This window comes from Pelodiscus sinensis, chromosome 6 (assembly GCF_052426305.1).
Source record: "Pelodiscus sinensis isolate ZL-2025 chromosome 6, ASM5242630v1, whole genome shotgun sequence".
Taxonomy (NCBI): Eukaryota; Metazoa; Chordata; order Testudines; family Trionychidae; genus Pelodiscus; species Pelodiscus sinensis.
Genome location: NC_143057.1, coordinates 4,722,483 through 4,745,039, shown reverse-complemented (window position 1 = coordinate 4,745,039; position 22,557 = coordinate 4,722,483). Strand labels below are relative to the sequence as shown.

Below are 22,557 nucleotides of genomic sequence, written 5' to 3'. Positions count from 1 at the left end.
TCTTGCTTGCTACCAGAACCGGTAAGTAGCCAATTTACCCCCTGATGTGGAGAGCTTGTAAGCCACAAGGGGGGCCAGTAGAGGGGGTTCCCCTGTGGAGAAGCCTGCAGGCCACCAGAGGAGGCAGCAGCCTCTGGAGCCTGACACCCTCCCCCCATGGCCTGCAGGAACAGATGGGGGCCTCAAGCCCCTGAGAGGAGTTGCCATCAGCACATCACCACTCTCAACCACCAGGGGTTGCCTTGGTAAGCCCCCCTCCACCTCCCAGTGCCTTGTGCTGAGCCCCTGCCCTTGGTCCTGCACCTCCCTTGACTTCTGTGAGCTCCCCTACACCTCCAGCCCTCTGCCCTAAGCCACCCCTCAGCCCCAAGCTCTCCAGCCTTCATTTCCAAAAACTACAGTCACTGAAATAAATCATGGACATTTTTCACTTATTTAAAAATAATTACTTCAGTAAAAGACCAGAACAACTCCAGGTACCTCTGCTAGTACATAAATAATGGAAAAGGTTGTATGCGCCTACAGAGATTACAGAAACTTCTCTGGCTCCTCTAGGATCTCTTGGTATAAGTCTTCAAAACAGGCTAGAGCTAGATCCAACCCTGTTCCCAATGGAAGGGAGGATGCATGCACAGACACATACACCCCATTAGAGCAAATCCACAATTATCTGACCAAACCAGATGAAAGTTTGAAATGGTCTGGAAATGGGAGATTTTACTTGGTTCTCATGGAAAAACGGCTCAATGGCTCTTTCCATGCAGCCCAGGGATCTTCCGTGACAACAAAATGTTTGGCAGGCAGCAGGGGGGAGCGCTGAATGTCCATGGCCATGTTATATGGCTTTACTCCAGGCGTTTAAAAGCTCCAGACAGCTATTACTAAGCTAGTACAGCCACATGAATCACGGCTGACCACAGGTCTGCCACCTGCCCATAGCCGGATCGTATCTCCTCGACCTTCAGTCCAGTCTTCAGGGCTTAGTGTACAGGGGTGACATCGCTCCAGCAGGCTCTCTGACTAGTCCTCTCAAGGCCACTTTTGAATACTACAACCGGATTACTGATAAAAATGCTCGAGTGTCTGTTTGTGATGCAGAGGCAATACCTCCAGTCTCCTGCCATCTTCTGTAAGCAACCAGACTGGGTAGCTCTAAGCTTGACCCAAAACTTACACCGAGCACCCATCAACCTTTCTGGAAATACCCCATTGAGTGAAGCATTCCAGTTATGACTAAAGACCACTTACCTTACCATTCTGTATCTTACCGTGCAGTCCTAGAGCATGGACTTGTTATCCAAAGTTCACCTTCAGTGTTGTGTTCTCCTACACACTGGTATGTGCTCCTGGAGGGTGGGAAGCACTAAAAGATCCTTGTGTGGGGAGATGCAGGACCAGCTCCGAGCCCCTGTAATGAGTCTGCTTGAAAGATTTAGTTGGATAATAACTTCAGTCAGACAACAAATATGACCCCATTAGTTTGTGGCTACAAAAGGAGAGTTTCAGATTTAACAAAGCCACAATTTTAACACAAACCTTAGTTTCTGCACTCTCTCTACTACAGTAAAATTCCAGAGAAACAAGAGACTCCATTTTATATAAGCCTTTATTTACAACTTGTTTAACAACTGTACACTTTTTGTAGCCTTGGAAGCATTATTGTATTTGACTGGGAAAAACGTTATTAAAATGTTCGAATTCTTCTGACCACAACCATGTCTTTTTGTCTATATACAGATATGTATATTAATACCACTACCATGACAATCTGGTAGTTACAGGATAAGAATTCATAGTGAACTGAAGAGGGCAATCAAATGTTTTCACACTCTAGAAATCCATTCTCTGACAGAAAATATATTGGCAATTTCACAAACAGTTATTTTGATAATTGGTCAACACAAATAAGGACAGTCAAACAAGCTGCCACAGAGAAAATTAAAGTCTCGTATGCAGCACACATCAAGTTAGTACATTGGATACATGCGTGGGATCATTGTTAATTTGCCACTGAAATTTGCAGTTGCTCCAGGAGAGCGCGCCTAGGATAACTGAATTAAAAGAAAAAACATTTACGTGCGGATACGAGCTCAATCGGACATTTCTCTACTGCACTGAGGAAACTAAGTCAAGCTAAAGGATGATTTTCAGGACAGTTCAATACCTTGGGCTTCAGACCAGCTTGAACAGTAACCTACTAATCTATATGGCCAGGCTGGTGGCATGAAGAATGGCTCCAATACCCAGAGCCACCCTCGAGGAGTCTCTGTCTAACCCCTGAACAGTCACATGGCAACCAAAAGCTATGGACTCTGGCGGCACTGATCTCCAGTGGGGGTAGGGAAGCCTTTAATCATCCCCAGCGGCTCTCCAGAGTTGGAAATGCCACTCATCCCGTTCCCAAGAAGGCAAAAAGGCCAGTTTGTACACCCCCTCATCAGCTCTCAAGGCCTGAACGTTCCTCTGTGATGAGGAAGTGTGGGGCTGCTCAAGACACGGACTTCTAATCAAACCAAACAACGTACAGCGCTAATGAGTTCAGCTTCTCTGGAGGCAGTTAGCAAATACTGTGGCTTACAAGGTCTCACCTTTGCCCCAGAGGTTCAAACAACCATAGATTTACAGTCAACAGTCACTTTGAATACTCTAGAACAGCATGGTCTTGCATCTTGCCAGTGCTGTCCGTCCATGTACAAAATGAAAATACAGTAACACAAATGGGTGGCTAGTTCAGAACTTAAATTTTTAAATAAGCAGCTTTTTAAATTAGTCAATAGAGGCAGCACCAAAGCATTTTGAGTTATACTGTCTACATATTGCAAATCTTAGAGCAATCCTTCATAATACAAAGAAACCAGCATGCTAGTGCAATTGGAAATGAAATAAACTGGGATAAGGAAAAGACAACTAAATAGTACAAGTAAAATTTAAATAACTCAAATAAGCTAGCAAGGATATTTTGCATAATACTGTAAGTCTGTAGACTGCTTTTGTACTAGTTCTGTCGACTCATGTTCCTTTCTAGAATCATTTATCATTTGTACATAGATGGAAAAAAATTGTTACTGAAAGAAATTGAGGACACAGCTAAATGGACAGAGAAAAAAGTAACAGTCATAAACTACTGTGTATATACATATTAAGAAAGTATGCAATGTTTGCAAATAAAATATTGCATGATAGTCCATGCTTGGAATTTATCAGCTGGATCTTGCTTAGTTTTTAAGGAACATTGGAGGAGTCAAACAGCAATTCAAACATTTTCTCCTGCAAGAAAACTTTCTTGGCTTCATTTAAATAATAAAAAGCCTGATTGAAGCAGAGCCTTTAAAATATGACTATACAAAAAGGTACATTGATGACCACATTAAGACTAGCCATTATCTAGTTTAGTAATCGAAAATATTGCAGGTGGTTATGTGTTAATAATTAGAATGAAGTAGTTAAATCGGATAGAGAAAGTAAAATGGAGCACTGAAAGGGATCTGTGTCAATTTATCAAATGCCCTTTCAAGAATTCTGAATACTGAGTTTTTGCCTTCCTCAGTTTCACTGGGAGATAATTTTTTTTGGAGGGGGTGGAGGGAGCAGGTGGTGGAAGAGGGAAACCATAAAGCCACTCCCCAAGATGGCAAGCTTCTTTGCAAGTCTCTCTTTGAAATCAGCTGGCATGAGTCTTAAGTGGTAGAACTGGTTAAGTTTGGGGTTATGCAGTCTGGCAGAAAAGCAAGTCATGCACTGAACAGTCCCTGTATGACAAATAATGCTGCAGGTCATGCAACCACATCACTGCAAATGAAAAAAAAAATAAAGAAGAAAGTTAAAAAGAAGCCAAACATTTCATTCCTGTTAAAAAGGAAAGCAGAACACACATTTTCTATGCAGTTTAGTTAAGCGGCGTCTAGTTAAAGCTCAGCTAGGTCAAGGGGAACGGTTTCTTGCGGGCTACAACCATTATTTTATTAAGGCGACTAGAAGCATTCGCAAGATGCCTAATGTGCTACCAGCTGAATGGCGGAACGAAAGCTGGCCTCTAGCCCAGCGCTGCCCCATGGGCTGGGGGGACTGGGACAAGGGGTGTTTGCCCCCAGCCTCCCCCGACGGTTTTTGCATTGGTCAGAGATCTACAGGCCCCAAAGTTGGGGGCAGCGGGGGCCTGACCACTTTTAAGCAGCGGTTCTCAACTAAAACACCATGGCTGCTGCCTGAATGGTCCAGAGCATCACCCCAAGGGGCACGGTGGCAGTGCTACTGAAACAGGACCAGGCTGCCACTCCAAATGGGGCTGTGGTCTGGCACACGGGTTCCTTTACAGCCAAGCTCCGGGGGCTCTATTGAGAAAGCGATTCTTGGCAGCATAGGAGGACGAGAGAGGGGATATGCCACAGCTGAGGAAGATCTGGGGCGGGGCTAAGGGATGAGCAGGGGCCCTGCTGGGGGAGGAAGCTGGAGGAGGACTGGAATTGCACCCTCGCTCCCCTCCAAGAAATATCTCCATTTGGTGCCACTCCTAGGAACGGACCACGACCCAGATCCTCAAAGCTATGTAGGCAGCTAATTCACATCGATAGACGTTAGGCACCTTCATACCTTTGAGGAGCTGTGTCCAAGTGGTTACACCACTCTTAGTGCAGAAGGCCTCTTCAGACCACGCCAAGATCTACAGTAGTATTGAAATTGGCCTCCACACATTCTTGCTGCCTGTGAGCACAATCCGCTTAAAAAAAAACCACATTTCCAGAAATAAAGAAGGTGCTGCTCTCACAGCATGGGTTTTAACCACTGAAAAAGGCAATGAGTCATATTTTCAATTCTCATCGGTCAGAAATGCCACACAAGTGTCGCAAGATAAAAATATTAATGAGCAAGCCCTGAGTTTTGATTAGCTCTACCAAAGCTGCCTAACAAGCACATCTGTGTCATGTTCATTGTACACAAATAAGTTTTAGTCATTTCATGTAAAATAAAGTTTTCGATTGAAAGCAAATTTTAGATATTACTGCAGAAATATGCAGAATAGGAGAGAAACTTGATTCCAATGTGGGCTTATTCTGATTTTCAATAATCCCATCTCAATATAAACAGCAAATACGCTCATCTGATAGAATACAGGCTCTAAGAATTGTCCTGACTCTAATAATGCTTCTCATCGCAGGCAAATCTGGACTGAATTTATTCGCGAAAATGTCTTTATGGCTAAACGTTAAGACACTTCTTTCCAAAGTTATTGCAAAAGCACAAGTCCTGTAGATGCTGCGTTAATTCTACCAAACCCAAAATAACACAACTACTTAACTTTGCTGCACACATTACAAGTGTACGCTTTCAAATTTCTGTAACAGCACAATGACCTTACTATGCGCCCACCTTCGTGCTCCTGTCCTCCTAACCAGAATGTTTATTATGTAGAGAAGTCAGAAAGTGCACAGAGAGAGAGAACAGACCATAACAAATCAAGTGAAATAAAATCAAGAATGCATTAAACACCGAATCCTGAAAAAGTATGCTGGTAGTTGCACATCCAGGTGCACCGTTGTCCACTCAAGCGCTACTAAACGAGCATGCACAGCAGGATGTGGATGATTGGAAAAAAAACGCCGCAAAATGTGAAAATGCTGAAGCTGAGAGAGAGCCCAGTCCACTTGTTCACTCTCATCAGAGGGTGAGATACTGAAAATCTGCTTGTCCAATCGGATTAAATGAAAGATAGGGTGATGCAGTTAACATACTCTAACACACTGGAAAATACATTGTTTCCGTTTTACTAAAGGGAGCCCTTTGGGGAAACAAAAGAAAAGGTAAACCTGGCCACAGACTCTCCGAAATACACTGGCCCAAGAGAGGGAGAGATGTGACTGTCCTTGTGGGTTAGAATAGTGCCTGTTATTACTAGAAACGAATCTGGTAACAACTTCTAGGAAGTATTTCCATAGTAGGGAATTTTTTAATCACTGTAACAGCAGCAGTTTTTTAAGCCTGGAGAGGTCCAAGATACTGAGGCTGATCCTCAGCTGGCAGAAAGTGTCACTGCTTCAGAAGGAAGGAGCTCTGAGGATTTCCAACGGCTGAAGATGAGGCGGTTACTTGCCTGTAACTGGAGGTGCTTTGAGGGGGCGGTCCCTATATGAATGCCCTGATACTTACATAGGCGCACCACACGAGAGTCGGAGAATTTGAAAGCAGCGTCTGTTGCTCTGCATATATAGTCTGGCTTGCCTTACACTTCTGACCCAGGTAAGGAAGGGTAGAGTGGACCAAAGATCTCTTCGGTTCCTTCTCCTCCACAAATCGGAGAGCAGATGGGAGAAGGATGGGTAAGTGAAATAGAAATAAGGGCAAGGTATCTCAAAGAGCCTCTAGTTGTGAGTAAACACTTCTTCGAGTGATAGTCTCTACAGCATTCTACTACGGGTGACTGACGAACAGCACTACGCAGGAGGAGGGTGGGATAAGCTGAATGGAGAACTTCCATCACAAATCAGTCATCAGCTACTGAATCTTGTACCACGGTGCAATATCTTGCTATGGGTGCACCATATGATGGCTTCAGACATTTGGGAGGGGTATGTAGGGCTCCTGTGGAGTGCATGTGTACCCCCACTGGGAGAGGGCAAGGTTTGGGAACCGACAGGGTAGAATCTTCATTTGGAAGTTCTCTGGATGGAGATGGGCTATCCTCAGATTCTCTGCGCTCTAGCAACAAACTACCGCGGGGTCTTTCAGAAAGGTTTGGGTCTCTATGGCAAAAGGCCATCTAGGAAGTGGAGTCCATGCTCTTCTGCAGATGTATGGGGTTTTGGGAAGACTATAGGTAAGTGAATGGATTGGTGAAGGAGAAATGACAAAACCACTGTTGGGATAAATCTGGGATGTAGTTGTACAGCAACTCTCTTTGGCAAATGTAACGTGTGGAGGGTCTGTCTTCACTGCTCTGACCCTCCTTGATGTGATGACTATGAGAAAGGCAACTTTCACGGAGAGGAAAGACATGAAGTCAGTCACTAAGTACTGGGGAGGAGGGGTGTTGAAATGGAGAGGACAAGATTTGAGTCCCACAAGGGTGTTATTTTTCCAGGAGGCAGGGAAAGTCCCTATCAAAGCATTTGAGAATCAAGTGGTTAGCGAGTGTGCAAAGAGAAAGTTGCCTTCCATAGAGAGATGAAGTGCAGTAACAGCTGCCAGGTAGACTTGCAGGGAACTGAGGGATAGGCCCGATATGTCTTTCTAGATAGGATATAGTCTAGGGCAGTATTTCTGAAACTTTTTAAAGACCGAGGAACACCAAACCATTTTTCTTTTTAAATGTGAAACACCAAGGATTTTTTGTTGAGGGGGGAAAAAAAAAGTTGAGGGGCGGGGGGGAGTTATACCCTAAGTATTTCAATTTAAGACTGGCAGATTTCCAAGTTGAGTTCTTTATGCTATTCATATTCATGGCCTTTGTTACCATGCCATGTTATCAGAGTGACAGTGAAGGACTGGTTTTTAGCAATGCTGATAAATTAGCAAGACATGGAAGCAGAATGGCTGAATTATAAGCAGTTTCTAAGCTGTGGGCAGCATCGATACCTCCAGCAAGACACCACCGGAGCAGCTGGACTGCTAAGTTCTGTAACAGTTGCAATCCCTAAATGTGTTTCTGGTGGCAGCCCTTAAACTGGTAGCACAAAGACCATTGTCCTGAGGATCCACAGCTGGAAGAACTGATTGAAACGTCTCCTTTTTTAAAGATGAAAACAGCCATTCTTCTCTCACTGAAACCAGAGCTTTCACCTTCTGTTCCCGTACAAAAACTGTTCCCATGCCTAAATGCAAAACACGTCAGCCGCAACTGGCAGTAAATAAGGTTGCCAGCAAATACGAATGGTTTCCCAAGTACCCTGTAAGCCACACTTTCATTTTTCCTGGACAGTACTTCAACCAGTTCTCAAACCCACTTCTGAAATCGGAGGCTCCGAACAGCACTAAGAGAACGCCTCTGATCTCATAAGACGGGGATTTACTTTAAATTGTGGCATCAATGTATAATGCGCCACGCTCCCTCCTTTGTCAGGTCTCCACGTGTCTTCCTATAAGCAATGAACACAGAACATCTCTGATCTTCCATTGGCACTGACCAATGCGCAGAACCACTTCAGAGCTACCCCATTATTGTAGAAAGAACTGTATCTTCAGATGAGAGAGTGAAAACCCAAGTCAGTGGCAAAATGCCCATGCACTTCAAAAAGCTCAGCCCTTCACCCCCACCCATGGTGTCCAACACACTAGCCACAAGTGGCTATCTGGCCGCTTGAGTGTGGCGAGTTGCTATAACAATAACCATTCTAGTATTTACATTTTCAGACTAACAAGGCTAGTTCGCTAAAGCAGTAACCACTATTGTGGCTACTGCTTCAACTGGTTGGACACCACGGATCAAGACTCTAGAGCATTTATCATGAATTGTTTCTGATCCATCAGCTGTTTTGGGTGTCAAACAATTAGTTTAGGAAGCTGACTTGAATCCATTGTTAGGGAGTAATCTGATGTCTTTTAGAACTGTGCAGCTGGGAAAAAAATGCACATTGCTTCTAGTAGAGTTTCCCAGGGCTTTCCAGTCTACTTTTATTTGTTAAATGCCAAGATATGTCCAATTCCATCAGTGGATTGTTTCTAAAGTGACCTTGTGCCTCGCTCTCCAATGAAAACATTGGAGTCAAGAATGGAAAACAAGAGAAGCAGTCAGATTCTCCCAATATGGTGCCAGTTGCAGAGCCAATCTCCAGAGATCTATTTTGACAGATGGGAAAAATCTGAGGCTGGCCTACCTATACTGATGTGGGAAAGCCCCTTTCTTGAGTTTCTTGTTCAGTCAGCTGTAACTCAACATTAAATTAAATCTGTCAATGCCAAGAACCCAGTATTTTGCTTCATACGGTGTGTGAGTTGCAGCGAAAAAAAAAAAAAAAAACTTACGACAACGACCACTCTTGGAGATTTGTACGCAAGCACCCTTCTCAGAACAGGTGCCTGTGTCTGTCTTGCTTTCTTCACCCGATGAAAAAAAAAAATCCTCTTATTTTCACCTCATATTGGTCACTACCAAGTTTCCGATGCCTCCCTGCACTCTAGATAGGGAAGAAATGTCACCTACTTATGCTTGAGATGGTCCTCCAAGGATGCCCAAGACCTAATGCAGATCTGAAATAAGACTGAAGCGGCAGCTAGTAGCGTATCTATTCCCACACTTATTGCTTGTTACAGAGACTTAGTCAGTGTCTTCTACAGCCATCAGCTTGAGGGGTTTCTGGCTCAGTCAGGATTTGCCTCTTGAAATGCGAGGAGCTCACATACCCAGGCATAGCAGATCATGCCATACTTCACCTATTTCTATTGAGAAAAGACAGGTAGACAGGAGAAGTGTTTGTACTCCCAAGAGCGAAGTGTGCAGGGAAATGAGCAATGCTTAACTAGAATTGGCCTGGCACAAGCCATTACTAATATGAGTCCTCAGTTTCGTGACCATTAAATTTACTTTTTAGTTTAAGGGAGGGAACACCGGATTTCACATGCAAACTTTGCTCAACACGATCATTTTAAGGAAGGTGTCTGAAAGTCATTGTTGCTATCAAGTGCAAGTGACCCCATTTTAGATTTTATTGAGAACAGGCTTCACCAAGATGGATCCAGTTCTGATCCACAGTGTTTCAGAGGGGTCTCAACTTTGAGTCCCCCCTCCACGTCAGCCTGCTATAAAAGCTGCAAAGCACACCTGTCTCACAGGCACTGGTTTGCTGAATATCAAAGCCAGAGCTGGCATTAGGAGGTAGTAAGCTGGATAACTGCCTGGGCCCCCCTCCCCATCCCACTACACTGTTCAGACTTCCACTTCAGCCGCGAAAGTGGGGTTGAGAGCCCTGGGCTTCAACCCCATGCAGGAGGTTGGGGGTGGTGGGGACGGCTTCAGGTTTCTATCCCATGCACCGATGAGTCTAATGATGGCCCTGCTTGGTGGCCCCCCTAAAACCCGCTCTTGGCCCCCCAAGGGTCCCAGTTCCCTGGTTCAGAACCACTGCTATAGATGACACCAAAGGCATGAGAGTGCCTAAGGGCTCACAGCAAGAGGGAAAACGTATTTATAAGTTTCTCCTTTGTACAGAAACTCATTGCCCTAAATCCTGTCTGATTAGCATATATTCATTTTGGAGATACCTAATTATTTTAATGACAGGCATCTTGCAAAACATAAGGGGTCAAATTTGATTCAGTTTATGCCCGTGGAAACCTAAGTATTTTGCCCTACATGTGCTAAATTTTCCTCCCAATCTTCTCCAAGAGAAAAAATTTCTCGATAAAAGGTGTTCAATCCAGGGGTTGTTTTAAATTTCATAGAAAATGAAAAATTGGAGACATACATTCTGGGTGTTCTTCCTCAAACTCGCTGTGTAAAGCGAGTATAATATAACTACCAACTATGCCAAAGCATCAACACTACTCAGACAGAATCATTACAAACCATCCAGGAAGCTGTCGAGTGGACAATCTGATGAGGAGTAATATTGATAAAACTGCAGAAATTATTTGAATGCATCAGCAAAAAGGGGCCCTCAAAAATAAGTCCTACTTTAAAATTTTCTTAGCAACTGGCACATACCCCTCAATGCTATGGAGACAGCAGAAAATGACAGGTACTTTAGTTCTAAATAGGATTCAAAAAAATTCACCCTTTGATACACTAATGAACATTAAAGATGCTAATGAAACCTGTTGGAATAGAAAACTGCTAGCAATATTTTTAAAGCAAACATAGAAATTATTTTAGTCTGGCAGTGACACCAAAATTGCAAAGAATTCTTATTTGCTTAATATCAAGAAGGATACAGTGATAAAACAACAGGTAGTCCATTTCCTGTTTGTATTATTTTCAGTATAAAATGTTTACATATTTATATTTCTATGTTAGACGTCTCTTTGTGCTACACTTTGGCTAAAAGTTAACTTTAAAATCAGTCTGTTACTGTTTATAAAGCACTTGGAAAAATATAAAGCATTCCTCAAGTGCTAAGTATTATTAAGAAAAAACTGAATCTTACAAATTCTTCCTTATGATGTTTCTAGTACAACTTACAGGGCACTGTACATGCTTGAATCCACACTAGGGATGTAAGTGACTAGTCGACTATTGGATAAGCATAAGCTTATTGGATAATCGACTAGTGATGTGACTAGTTGCTTCCCCCCTTGCTGCCTCAATCAGAGAGGCAGCAAGAGAGAGATCAGGAGCCAGTGCTGGGGGAGAGGGCTTAAAAGCTGGTTCCCCTCAGCACTGTCTCCGTGGAGGCAGGGGAGGTAGAGGCACAGCAGAAACTGTCTCCGCTTGTGCCACTTCTGCTGTGATTTTGCTTTTAAAACATACAAGAGCCCTAGGAGGAAGCGTGGAGACAGCGCTGGGGCTCTCGTACATTTCAAAGGCGGAGGCACCACAGGGAGCACAGGACCAGCAGGGCTATTGCTACAGTTAAAAGGCAAAGGCACCCTTACAGACTAATCAAATAGTTGATGAAAACCCTATTGAATATTCGATTAGTTAATTAATCTAAATGTAACATCCCTAATCGGCACGTTCTTGAATATAAAAGAAGTTAAGTTCCAGTCGTTTGATCATGCTGTAGAGCTGTGGACTTGCTTGGGCATTAGGGTATTTCCTTTATTTAATACAAAGCTTCGAGACAGAAGGTGCCTGCCTGAAATTTCCACAGTTGTTAGGAAGCTCAGAAAGGACTCCCACGGACTGCTCAGCTCTTTGTCATAATCAGCTAAAAGTGTGGCTGCCCAGGAGGACTGTTTACCCCTTGTAGGAATGCAAATTAGTTCTCCCATAGGAAGTAATCTTTTTAGGTGAGCAGGGCAGGACTGTGTGTTTTATTTAATACGGATTTATGGTATTAGAAATAGTCACAGCAGTTTTCATGAAACCTGGTAATTATGCACAGCAGCAACAAAACACAGATTTACTGTTCGTCTCTGCTGTTCCTACCTACACAGTGTCAGCTGTAAAAGCAACATAAAACTCAACAGGATAGTACAGCTTTCATTGAGATGCTCAGAAAGACCCATGGAAAGCAGCTCATGGGGAAAAGAAGAGAAAGGCCAAAATAAAGAGAGAGAGAGGGCTCCAAAAACAAAACCTCAAAATAGTAAAACCGACAAACGTGAGACAAAAAACCCAAAGGCAGCGAAGAGGGGGAAAAGGAGCCAGAAAAGAGAGGGGGAAACCCCCTAAAAACAAAAGCAAGTTGTTTAATTTTAGGATGGAGTTTCGTTTGGCTACACAGTCATCTGAAAGTGAATTAGCAGACAAACTTGGAAATATAACCTCCCCTTAAAATTCTGGAATCCCCTTCATTCAGAAGTAGATGTTGGCAGGTGGTGGTACAAAGGAAGAGCCTGACAGACAAAAACAGAATAAAGTCCTAAATATTCTTGGGTTCTTTCCTAGGGGGCTGAAAACTGTTGTATATATTTATTGAGGAACACGGATTAACTCTTGCTCCTGTACACACAGGGTACATGCAAGAAAGATTCCTAAAGCGACCCGTCTGAATTCCACAATCAAGATGTGTCAGAGTAATCATATTGCTAGTTGGTGCTTATGAAACTTGCCTTTTTACATTTTATTTCTCACCAAAACACAGCAAGGCTAATATCACTTTATGCCTAAACAGCCTCCTACACTGTTAGTTTGACACACACTACAGGTGAAATTTTCTCTTCCTAACCTAATTTTAGGCTTCGTACAGAGGGCAAACCAGAGCTATAAAGCTTTTTTTAATCAATACATTCAATGGCGCTCAACCATTATTTCTATGTTGGGGGAATGAAAGACAAACACGTATTTTGCCCATGGACTTCAGAAGATGTTTTTTGTATAGATGGGAAAATCAGGATCAAGATAACTTCTTCTATCATTTAATAGTAATTTTTAACATGGATTAGGTATGAGCAGTTGACTGTGCTCTAGACTATAATAGCACTTACAAATGAATCTATGTCTTTGAATCCATGTCTACTGGTCCTTCAGAGTCCTATAACCAGGGCTTGACAAATGGCGACGAAATCTACTTGCCAGCTCTGCACTGCACATGCGCAAGACCCGCACTGCGCATGCGCCCGCCGCTGGTGAACGGGGCGACCAGCTGAAATCTACTCACCACGGGCGAGTAGAAACAGCGATTTGTCGAGCCCTGCCTATAACCATTTTACACTAAAAGGTTAGATTAAAATATACCTTGGGCTGCTTTAAAAAAAGTCAAGGTGAGCTACTTTTGAAGGGTTTTAATAGAAGGAAAGTCCTGCATTGGGCAAGAGATTAAAATCATTAAAAAAAATGTAAACTTAAGAAACTACATGGTTTGCACATCATATTAGGAACAAGATTTGTGTTGAAGGTCATATCACAAAAACACAGGTATACAAAGCTCCCTTATTAGTAAAACTGCAACGACTGATCCTAAGAGATTTTAGGTGTTGAGTATCTTCAACTCTTCAGGAAGTTATTAGGAGTTTAGGGTGGTTCAGAACACTCCGAAATACTCAGCACTGTGTAGAAGGATCTGTCCTAAATTAGTATTAGCAGTGAGAACCACTCATTTTATCAAAATGAAGGTGCAGCGAAGATGGACTGTTACGTGTCAAAAGAATTAGCCTTCAAACTTTTCGGTCAAGTAAGTAACCAACTTGCCTAAAGGCACAGCTATCATTAGTAAGGCAATCAATATAACCATCCTCCTAGTCAATAAGTTACAAGAAGTCTTTTAGTGGTGGATGACAATGTGAATATGTTAACGGCAACAATATTGAGCTGGGCTTTGCTCCCTGAAGTATGGTTAGTCCGTAATTACAAATATTTAAAATAAATGCCATCTTTGAACTCAACGATGCTGTAGAACATTAAAGCATTCCAAATATTCCATGATCTTTTTTTCTGGATAGACTCAACTAGCGGGAGAACAATCTCAAAACACTGCACCTGTGGCAGCAAACAATAGTGGAGAAATAAAAGCAGCTCTTATGCCTTTTAAGGGGAAAGGGAATGGAAGAGGGGCCTCCAAATCAGCCTGCTTCCCTATTAAATGCTAAATGCCAAGAACAGGAGCAACCTCTTCCCAGGAAAAGATAAATTCATGTCTGTTGTGCACATACTGCATATCAGATGCCACAGGATGTAGCTCAGTTAGCACCTATGCTAATGTCTATGGGGTGGAGTGGTTTTTTGTTTTTGTTTTTTTGGGTGGGAAACATGTTTTATAGCCATTTTATGCCGCCATTTTGCATATCCTATAAAGGATTTTCATCAATTTTAAACACTGATTATTACATAGTAAAAAGGAGAGTAATTCCCTTTCAATGAAAAGAGTCTTATAAAGGAGAACAACACACATAAGTAGGTGTGTATCATTTCTGACAGAAAATTCACGTTTGCTACATAGCCTATGTCAGACGCTAGGAAAGAGAGAACAAACTTCATACGAATTTAAAAAAAATCCATTATAATGCAGCACTCCTCTGGATGTTTTCAAAATGTTGGCACATTTAAAGGGAGAGAAGAGAGGACTCCGGGAAAAGTAGAATGAAGGGCATTAAAACAATAAGAAATCATAATAAAACCCCTTCCTGAAATGAGAAATAACAGCGGTAACAAGAAACAAAGATAAAGGATGCCAGTTGCATTTCCTGAAACGTTGTCACGTGCAACAAAGTATGCCAGGGCTGTTTCCTTTCTAAAGGCAAGTCTTCTCTACCTTGCTGTAGCTGGCTGGACATGACCAGGGTAAGATCTCCGTGTGCTGGTAGCTTGCCTTTGTCTAGCCAGGAAGGACTGTCCTGAGCCTGTGCTAGCTAGTCTGTCTTCTGCTGCTTTTTTATGCAGAGTCATTCCCTGTGAATAGAGACAAACTCATTAGCAAACATTAGTGCACACTACTTAGCCTGTCCATTTACCTATTGTCTGTGTAAAGTCTTCTCTTTTCCTATTGTCCCTTTGATAGAGACACCCTCTCTCTCTCGCTCGGTACGTCTACACTGCAAGCTTCTTTCGGAATAAGTTATTCTAGAAGATATCTTTCAGAAAAGCTTATTTCGAAATAGAGCATCCACACTACAGGGGAGCCTCAAAATTAGTCCGAGGCAGGCTCCCCTAATGGATTTACAGTGCCAGGAAGCACTGGGGAGGAATGACTTTAGAATGGCCCAAGTGAGGAGCTATTTCGACACAGCAGCAGTGGAGCTTCCACACACACCGTCTTCCAAAACAGCTTTTTCGTTATTCCTCATGCAATTAGGTTTACCAATGTCGGAAAAAGCCCTCCATTATTTTGATTTTCTTTCGAAATAATGCAACTGCTGTGTGGAAGCTTGTATAGATTTTCCTGGAATAACAGCCGTATTCACCCTCTCTTGCTCAGTGCCATATGTAGTAATCATGCAAAAAGGTTTCAAGGATGGACACCCTCCAGTATTTGAGCATGCTTTTCTGCATGCCTAAGCATGCCTCTTGAGGTTTTTTTTTTAATGTTATCTTCAAAGAAAATTAAGGTGCCTCGCTCAACTTTCAGAAATGCGTTTTGCCTATGAAGTGTCAGCCAATGATAAATGGAAGGAATTTGTCCCAAAAGAAAACACAAACAACGTGTTTGCTGTCAATGGTTGCAGCAGGGGCTAATTGGCCATGCTGGGAGAGATGAAAAATTAAAATCAGACAGTCCAAACTGAGAGAAGCGGAAGAGCCAGACACCATCCTAGGTAGTGGAGAAGAACAGAGTAGGGCAGGGTAGACTCATGTAATAGCAGCAACAGAGCTTTTTTACTGGTATAATTCATACCAGTCCCTAAACAAAACAAAAAAAACCTGGCTTTGGTTAGGTCCCCCTGATGTTCCTTTTGCATACACCAAGGGAAGTGTCAGTGTGTTGTTTTTACCAATGTAACACTCATTATTGTACACTGGTTAAATTCCCCTGTGGTTCTCTCAGATATGGTTCTCTTTGCCATATGTGGAGAAACTGTCTGCACCAATTCCAATTAACAAAACTAAATATACATAATTTGGCTAAGTGCCATGGTAGGAGGCCATAACAGTTCTATACCCAACACCGAGAGCCTCTTGTGAAGAGATTTTAAGAATTATAAATAAATACACTGAAGGTTGTGAGCAATCAAGGACAGAAAACCAGCTTGAATTTTATATTGTGAACTTATGTTTTACCTGATGTCCATTATCAACACTATCTCTTTCAGCATGTTTTGCATCTCTATTTTAAGTTATGGCAGGCATAGCCAGAAGGCACAAGTACATGGTTTATTTATATGTTTAGTGTCGACTTGGATATAGATGGCTGAGTCAAATGCACTCATCTGCAATGGGGCAGCGCTCCCTCTCCCCCACCCCTCCAAACCACTCTAATGTCATTAAATGGAAAGGGCTCATGCTACATGCCACACAAACACCATCAACAAAGACTGACACTTGTAATCATAATACAGTTTGGGGCATCTTACCATATTATACCAGGCGCTCACGATAAATTTTTCCTCCGTCTCTCTTTGAGTCTTTGTTTTCTCATATTCTTTCTAAGAAAAAAAAACCAACAACCAAAAAGACTATAATTGTAAAGTGGTATGCCAAGAACAGAGAATGCCTAGATTCATAGATTTCAAGGCCAGGAGGGATCACTCTGATTCTAGTCTGACCTCCTATATAACAGGCCAGAGAACTTGCCCAAAACAATTCCTGGAGCGTACCTAGCAAACATGGAAAAAAACTGGAAACCCGAGAACAGCCAAAGGGGAACTTGTAGATCGTTACCTCTAACGAATGGAACATTCGGTCCCGTTCTTGCAGTTGATTTTTCAGAGCCTGAATCTCTGGAGCGGTGCCCTGGTTCTGTTTAGGATCTAAAGTCCGGATAACCTGCAGGAGGCAAACACAACAGTTCATTTAAGTCAATACCACAATGTGATCTTATCAAATACATCTAGATAAAGTAAAAGGAACCAATGGCCAAAGCGCTGTAAAAAATGTTCAAGTCCTTTAAAGAAAGTACTTGTAACTCTGATGGTTTTAAGAAACTTAACCCGACACAATGTGAGAAGAGTGCACTATTCTAAGATGCTATATCCTTTAATCCAATCACATCTATGCTGCTCAGTCCACGGTAGCGACTGACTTCACCGTGCGTGCAGGATGATGCAAACCAAAACCCATTTAAGAAATGCCATAGGATCAGTTCTTTGCTTTCTCTTAAAGGAATCCATCAAAACAAAAAACTGCTGGTGGGAGAAAGAATGAGTTCTTCTCCAGCTCCCAGTGTCACAGAGTGAGGGTGAAGAATATCCCCCTTGAAGCCATTCTCCTCAAATATGCTGGAACAAAATCATCATTAAGTGTTACTAACTCTCCGTTAGTGGATGATAGGCATGCAAGAGTCCAGAAGGAAATTAATAATGAAGTGGCTGAGCTATGAAGAGACAGCATTAAATCTAGCCACCACAATGGGTATCCATTTTTTAAAGAGACACTGGGGAAGAGTTATGGAAATCTCCGTAAGCCACAAAAAGCATCAATTAGTTGAAAAATAATTAAAGATAGTGTTACATAAAACTCGTATCAATAGGACAAATCAGTGCGGCTTATGCAAAGGGAAAAAAATCTCGCCTCTAACTTGTTAGAATGCTTTGAGTGTGACAGTAACGTAACGGATAAAGGAAAAGTGTAAACCAGAAATTAGTTGGAATTTCATAAGGCTATTAAGTCACAAAAGAGGAGACGCAAAGCTCTGTCATGGACTAAAAACTCACTGATGGGTTCTATATTAATTCTTCTTGCTTAGGAAAAAGACCTAGACATCATCACAAACAGCTCAATGAAAACATCTGTCAGTGCAGGAAAAAAATCCTCAAACAAGATGCTAGGGTGTATTCAGAATAGGAAAGAGAATAATAGTGAAACTATCTTATTGCCATTTAAAAAACTGATGGTATACCCATAGCTTAATGGAGCCAAGTGATTCAAGTGCTCAATTACAAACCTAAAAGGCCGTGGATCTGAGTTTTGCTTGATTGCACACTGAAAAGCCACCTCCAGTTTACCCAACTGCAAAATGGGTATGTGATCTATAGGATTAGGAAAGTAAAAGGCCACAGTAGTCCTTTGTGTACTGTTGGCTGTGGAAACTGACTTGCCTATAAAACGGTATCAGGTTGATCTGTAACTCGTGGAAAACCTGATTTTTTTAATATAACAGTTTTGGTCACCCCATCTCAAAAAAGATATAGCAATATCGAAATGGAGTAGAGAAAGGGAAAAATGATTAGAAGCATAGCATAGCTTGCATATGAGGCTATACTAAAAATTGTTAGTGTTGAGAAGAGATGCATAAAAGGTGATGCAATAAAGGGGCATATAAAATAATTAATGGCCTAAAGAACAACAATTGGGTGTTCCTATCTACCTTCTCAAATAAAGGACAAGGGGAGAGAGACCAAAGAAATTAAAACTAAAATGGATACATTACATTGGACACCTATCATATATAATTAATCCACAGATCTCACGGCCAGAAGATATTACTGAGGGAAAGAACTTAACAGTATTAAAAAAGATTTTCTATTTTCTAGAAATAGCTAATCAAGAAAATCACCTGTAGTTATAGCTGTTATAATAAACATTTGAAAGGCAAATTAATCCTTATGCTTCAGACATTAAACCAACCTGCTAACTGACTAGAGTTAGGAAGAACTTTCCCCAAGAGGCCAGTTATCAAATAATTATTACCTTACTAGTATATCACCTTCTGCTGGTCACTGTCAAGGACAGAGCACTGGTCTAGGTGAACCACTGGGGCGAATGAACATGATGCTTCCAGTTGGAGCGGGTGTTTGTATAAAAGACAGATAAGTGAAGAGGGGCGAGGTTGGACAAACATAAATTTGAGGTAGAGGCTTCTACAGGAAGAGAATCTTAATGCTATGTATCATCTTGGTGTCCAACGGAAAACTACCACAAAACCCATGCATTCCCTTCCTCTCCTGTGGTGACTGACATAGTTAGGTTTGTTTTATTTTTATTACCACAGAGAGGCAGTGAGCAACATAAAGCTTAGCTCAGAGCACCACACTTACACTCTTGGCTTTTTCCAAGTACTTTTTGTATCGTTCCTCCATTTGCTTCATTTCTTCCTCTTTTTTCCGTAAAGCTTCTTGTAATTCTTCTATTTTGAGCGCTTTATGTATGGAGAAAAGCATTTAAAAATTTCACATTAAGAACATACTTAAATATTATGTTTAAATATAAATTAAACCTATAGCTAGTACTTATTTTTTAACTGAAGGAGAGAACAAGTCAGGACAGCAAAATATTCTACTAATTCAGCCAACATGGTGGTTAAATATTTAACAATTCAGAAACACTTGTAGGAAAACAGTGATTTCTACTGCTCTGTATACACTAGTTAAATAATTAACCTGTAGACAATATTACTATCTGAATGTATGGAAAATTAAAGGAATAATTAATGCCATACACTAATGGCAACTCATTGTTAATTAATAAAATGTTCCAAAACATTCTAGCAATGTAATTCACCTAAGGCAAATATAAATGCTAAAGAAATCTACAGAAGAAAGACCCCTTGTACATATTTCACCAAAAGTAACACTGAAGGATTTCAATAGAAAAATGTGACATGAAAGTAAAATTATTTTACTCAGATCATTTCATCTGAAGAAGTAGGTTTTGCCCACCAAAGCTCATGAGATAGATAGATAGATAGATAGATAGATAGATAGATAGATAGATAGATAGATAGATAGATAGATAGATAGATAGATAGATAGATAGATAGATAGTATTTTGTTGGTCAACAAAGGGTGCCATCTACACAGCAGGGCTAAAGTCGAATTAAGCTATGCAACTTCAGATAGGTCAATTGCATAACTGAAGTCGAAATAGCTTAATTCGGCTTTTGGTGCTGTCTACACAGCAGAAAATTGAAGGAAGAACACTCTTTCTTCAACTTCCCTTTCTCCTCGTGAAATGAAGGTTAGAGGAATTGGAGTAAGAAGTCCTCTAGCGTGCCATTATTTTGAAATAAAGACTTGTAGTGTAGACGCACTCTTTGTTATTTCAGAATAATGTCAGTTAATCTAAAATAACGCTGTTGTGTGGACGTACCCCAAGGTGCCACAGGGCTACTGCCTGCTTTCATAAATTACTTTCTGTGGAGCAGTAGAGCAGTTGCACTAACTGGACTCCACATCTTTTTTAACACAATTTTTCTCTTGTATGAATATATTACATTTTTAATATTGATCAGCTCCCACATTGTCTTTTACTCTTAAAAAAAAAAAAATCTGAGAAAACTGTCCAAAAACTGTTGCTGAAATGGCAGCTTGACTTTTCTTTGTGTGGGCGCGCACGATGGAGGGGAGGAAGATGGGGGAGCAGTTTAAAAATTATTACTTTCTCCTTCAGCCCCTCCCTGTCACCTGCCACTCATTCCTACTGCCTTTTTTCTCTCCCATGCCCACAGGTCCCATACGCCTGCCTTTCCCCATCAAAGTTTCCCTCCTCAAACCTGACATCTTACAGAGGCCTGACTGGCCAATTGAACCACATCTTTGAATTATATCAGCATCCCTCAGCCATACTCTTTCTATTACAGAAGCTAACAAATAAAGAACAGCAGGTCCCACAAACAAATGTGGAATAAAATAATACATGGTTCTTACAGGACCCTTTCATGAATAAAACTTGCATGGCACCTTCAGCTAGATGCTGGAATTGATGTTTGAAAGATGATGAGATGAGCCACTTATTTTTTTTCCAACCTACTCAATGTACTGACAGTACGTCTGGGCCTTGGTGTATGGCTGTGAAACCCCAAACTGGCCCATTCTTATTGACCAACCAGTGTCCACAAAGATTTACTCCAATCATCTTTCTGAGACTCCAACTGTCAGCAGCATTCCAGTTTACAACCTGAACCCGTGTTCAGGCCACATGAGGTATGTACCATCATATTGCGGCTGAGCTAATAAATGCGGAGGGATTTTCAACGTAAAAGCTACCAGGAGACATGACCCAATCTCAGAAAATAGCCGTTTTGAATAACTGAGGTTAAAAAGACCAATAAAGAACTGTATTAACTTGACATTCCTGTGAACATCAAGATTTTAGCACTCTTCAGGGTAAACATCCTTTCTATAAACATTAGCAGTATCTTCTGGGACAGCGAATCTCGCTGTTCTCCTCTACAAGAATTAATTTCTGTTTACCATTGTCACACTTCCCTGTCATGTTGTATCACTAAAACACCTGAACTTAACTACACATTTTTCTTAAATATTTTCGTTTTCTCCGTTAATTATTTAAGACCCTCCGTACATACAAACTTTTTTTTAAAGACTGAGTGTTCTAACAGGGGGAAACTCACAACTGCTGTTATATCTTGGTTCCAAATCTTCAATTATAGCTCGTTTCCTCTGTATTTCATTGTTAGCCTCATGCAGCTTCTCACTGTTCCAAATTGTAAAAAGATACATTAATGTGCTAACACTGTTCTCCATCGCAAATGAAAATTAAGCAATACAAAAAAAATCCAGGTTCTACAATTCTGGGAAATTATAAGAAAGCTGATTTTCGGCTATGAGGGACTAGGGCAAATGGTGAGTGATATCAATGAACAAAGAATGGAACTGTTTAAAAAACAGAAGAAAAAAACACTATTGTTGTACATTAGGACACTCCATTCATACTCCAAAATTCTACCAATTATTTAATAATTTAAAAATAAGGTGCACAAAATGTGCTTGAAATAAATGATATTGGCAGTTCTGATGTTATGAAAGACCAGCTAACTCCCTCCCCCCCCAACTATACACATCTTGAGGCTGTACACATCTTGTAAACTAGTAAGTCATCGAATGAGGACATTAACTATCTGTAATTGGAAGTTCTATAAGATGTGTGGTCCCTATTTGTATTCCATATCTGGGTGCACAAGAGTGCCATGCACTTGAGTCTGGACGTATTTCTAGCAATGTTTGTTGACAATCTAACACCCAGTTGCCTACTTCAAGGGACCACCTGTATTTAGTTCAGACTCTCCTCTTCCTTCCCCAGTAAAAGAGAACTGTGCTCGAAAGCTTGTACTTTCCATCAACACAAGTTGGTCCAATAAAAGCTATTACCTCACCTACCTCATATTTTATTATATAACTCAGCAGTTCTCATCTTTTCCAAACTACTTTATCCCTTTCAGGAATCTGATTTGTCTTGCGTACCCCCAGTTTCATGTCACTTAAAAACTGCTTGCTTATAATACCATACATAAAAATACAAAACTGTCAGCACACTGAAAAATTGCTGACTCTCTCATTTTTACCATATAATTATAAAATAAATCTACTGGATTATAAATATTGTACTTACATTTCAATGTACAATAACTAGAGCAGTATAAACAAGATACTGTCTGTATGAAATCTTAGTTTGTAACGAGTTTGTTGCTGCTTTTTATG

At 41.2% G+C, this 22,557-nt stretch overlaps 1 protein-coding gene across 3 annotated transcripts in view; it reads right to left on the bottom strand.

The window, feature by feature from the left end:
* Positions 1-1,588: 1,588 nt before the first annotated feature.
* Positions 1,589-22,557, bottom strand: part of HOOK3 (hook microtubule tethering protein 3) — a 95,092-nt gene continuing 74,123 nt past the window's right edge. For 2 of the 3 annotated variants that reach the window (XM_075931327.2, XM_075931326.2), the window contains 6 exons: positions 21,471-21,553; positions 19,159-19,259; positions 16,844-16,948; positions 16,537-16,608; positions 14,781-14,917; positions 1,589-3,789 (listed from right to left, as the gene is read on the bottom strand). In XM_075931327.2, coding sequence (XP_075787442.1) covers positions 3,774-3,789; positions 14,781-14,917; positions 16,537-16,608; positions 16,844-16,948; positions 19,159-19,259; positions 21,471-21,553 — 514 coding nt within the window. In that variant the 3' untranslated portion in view covers positions 1,589-3,773. Of the gene's footprint in view, positions 14,918-16,536; positions 16,609-16,843; positions 16,949-19,158; positions 19,260-21,470; positions 21,554-22,557 lie in introns of all 3 variants that reach the window. The other variant, XM_075931325.2, reaches the window with a different exon arrangement.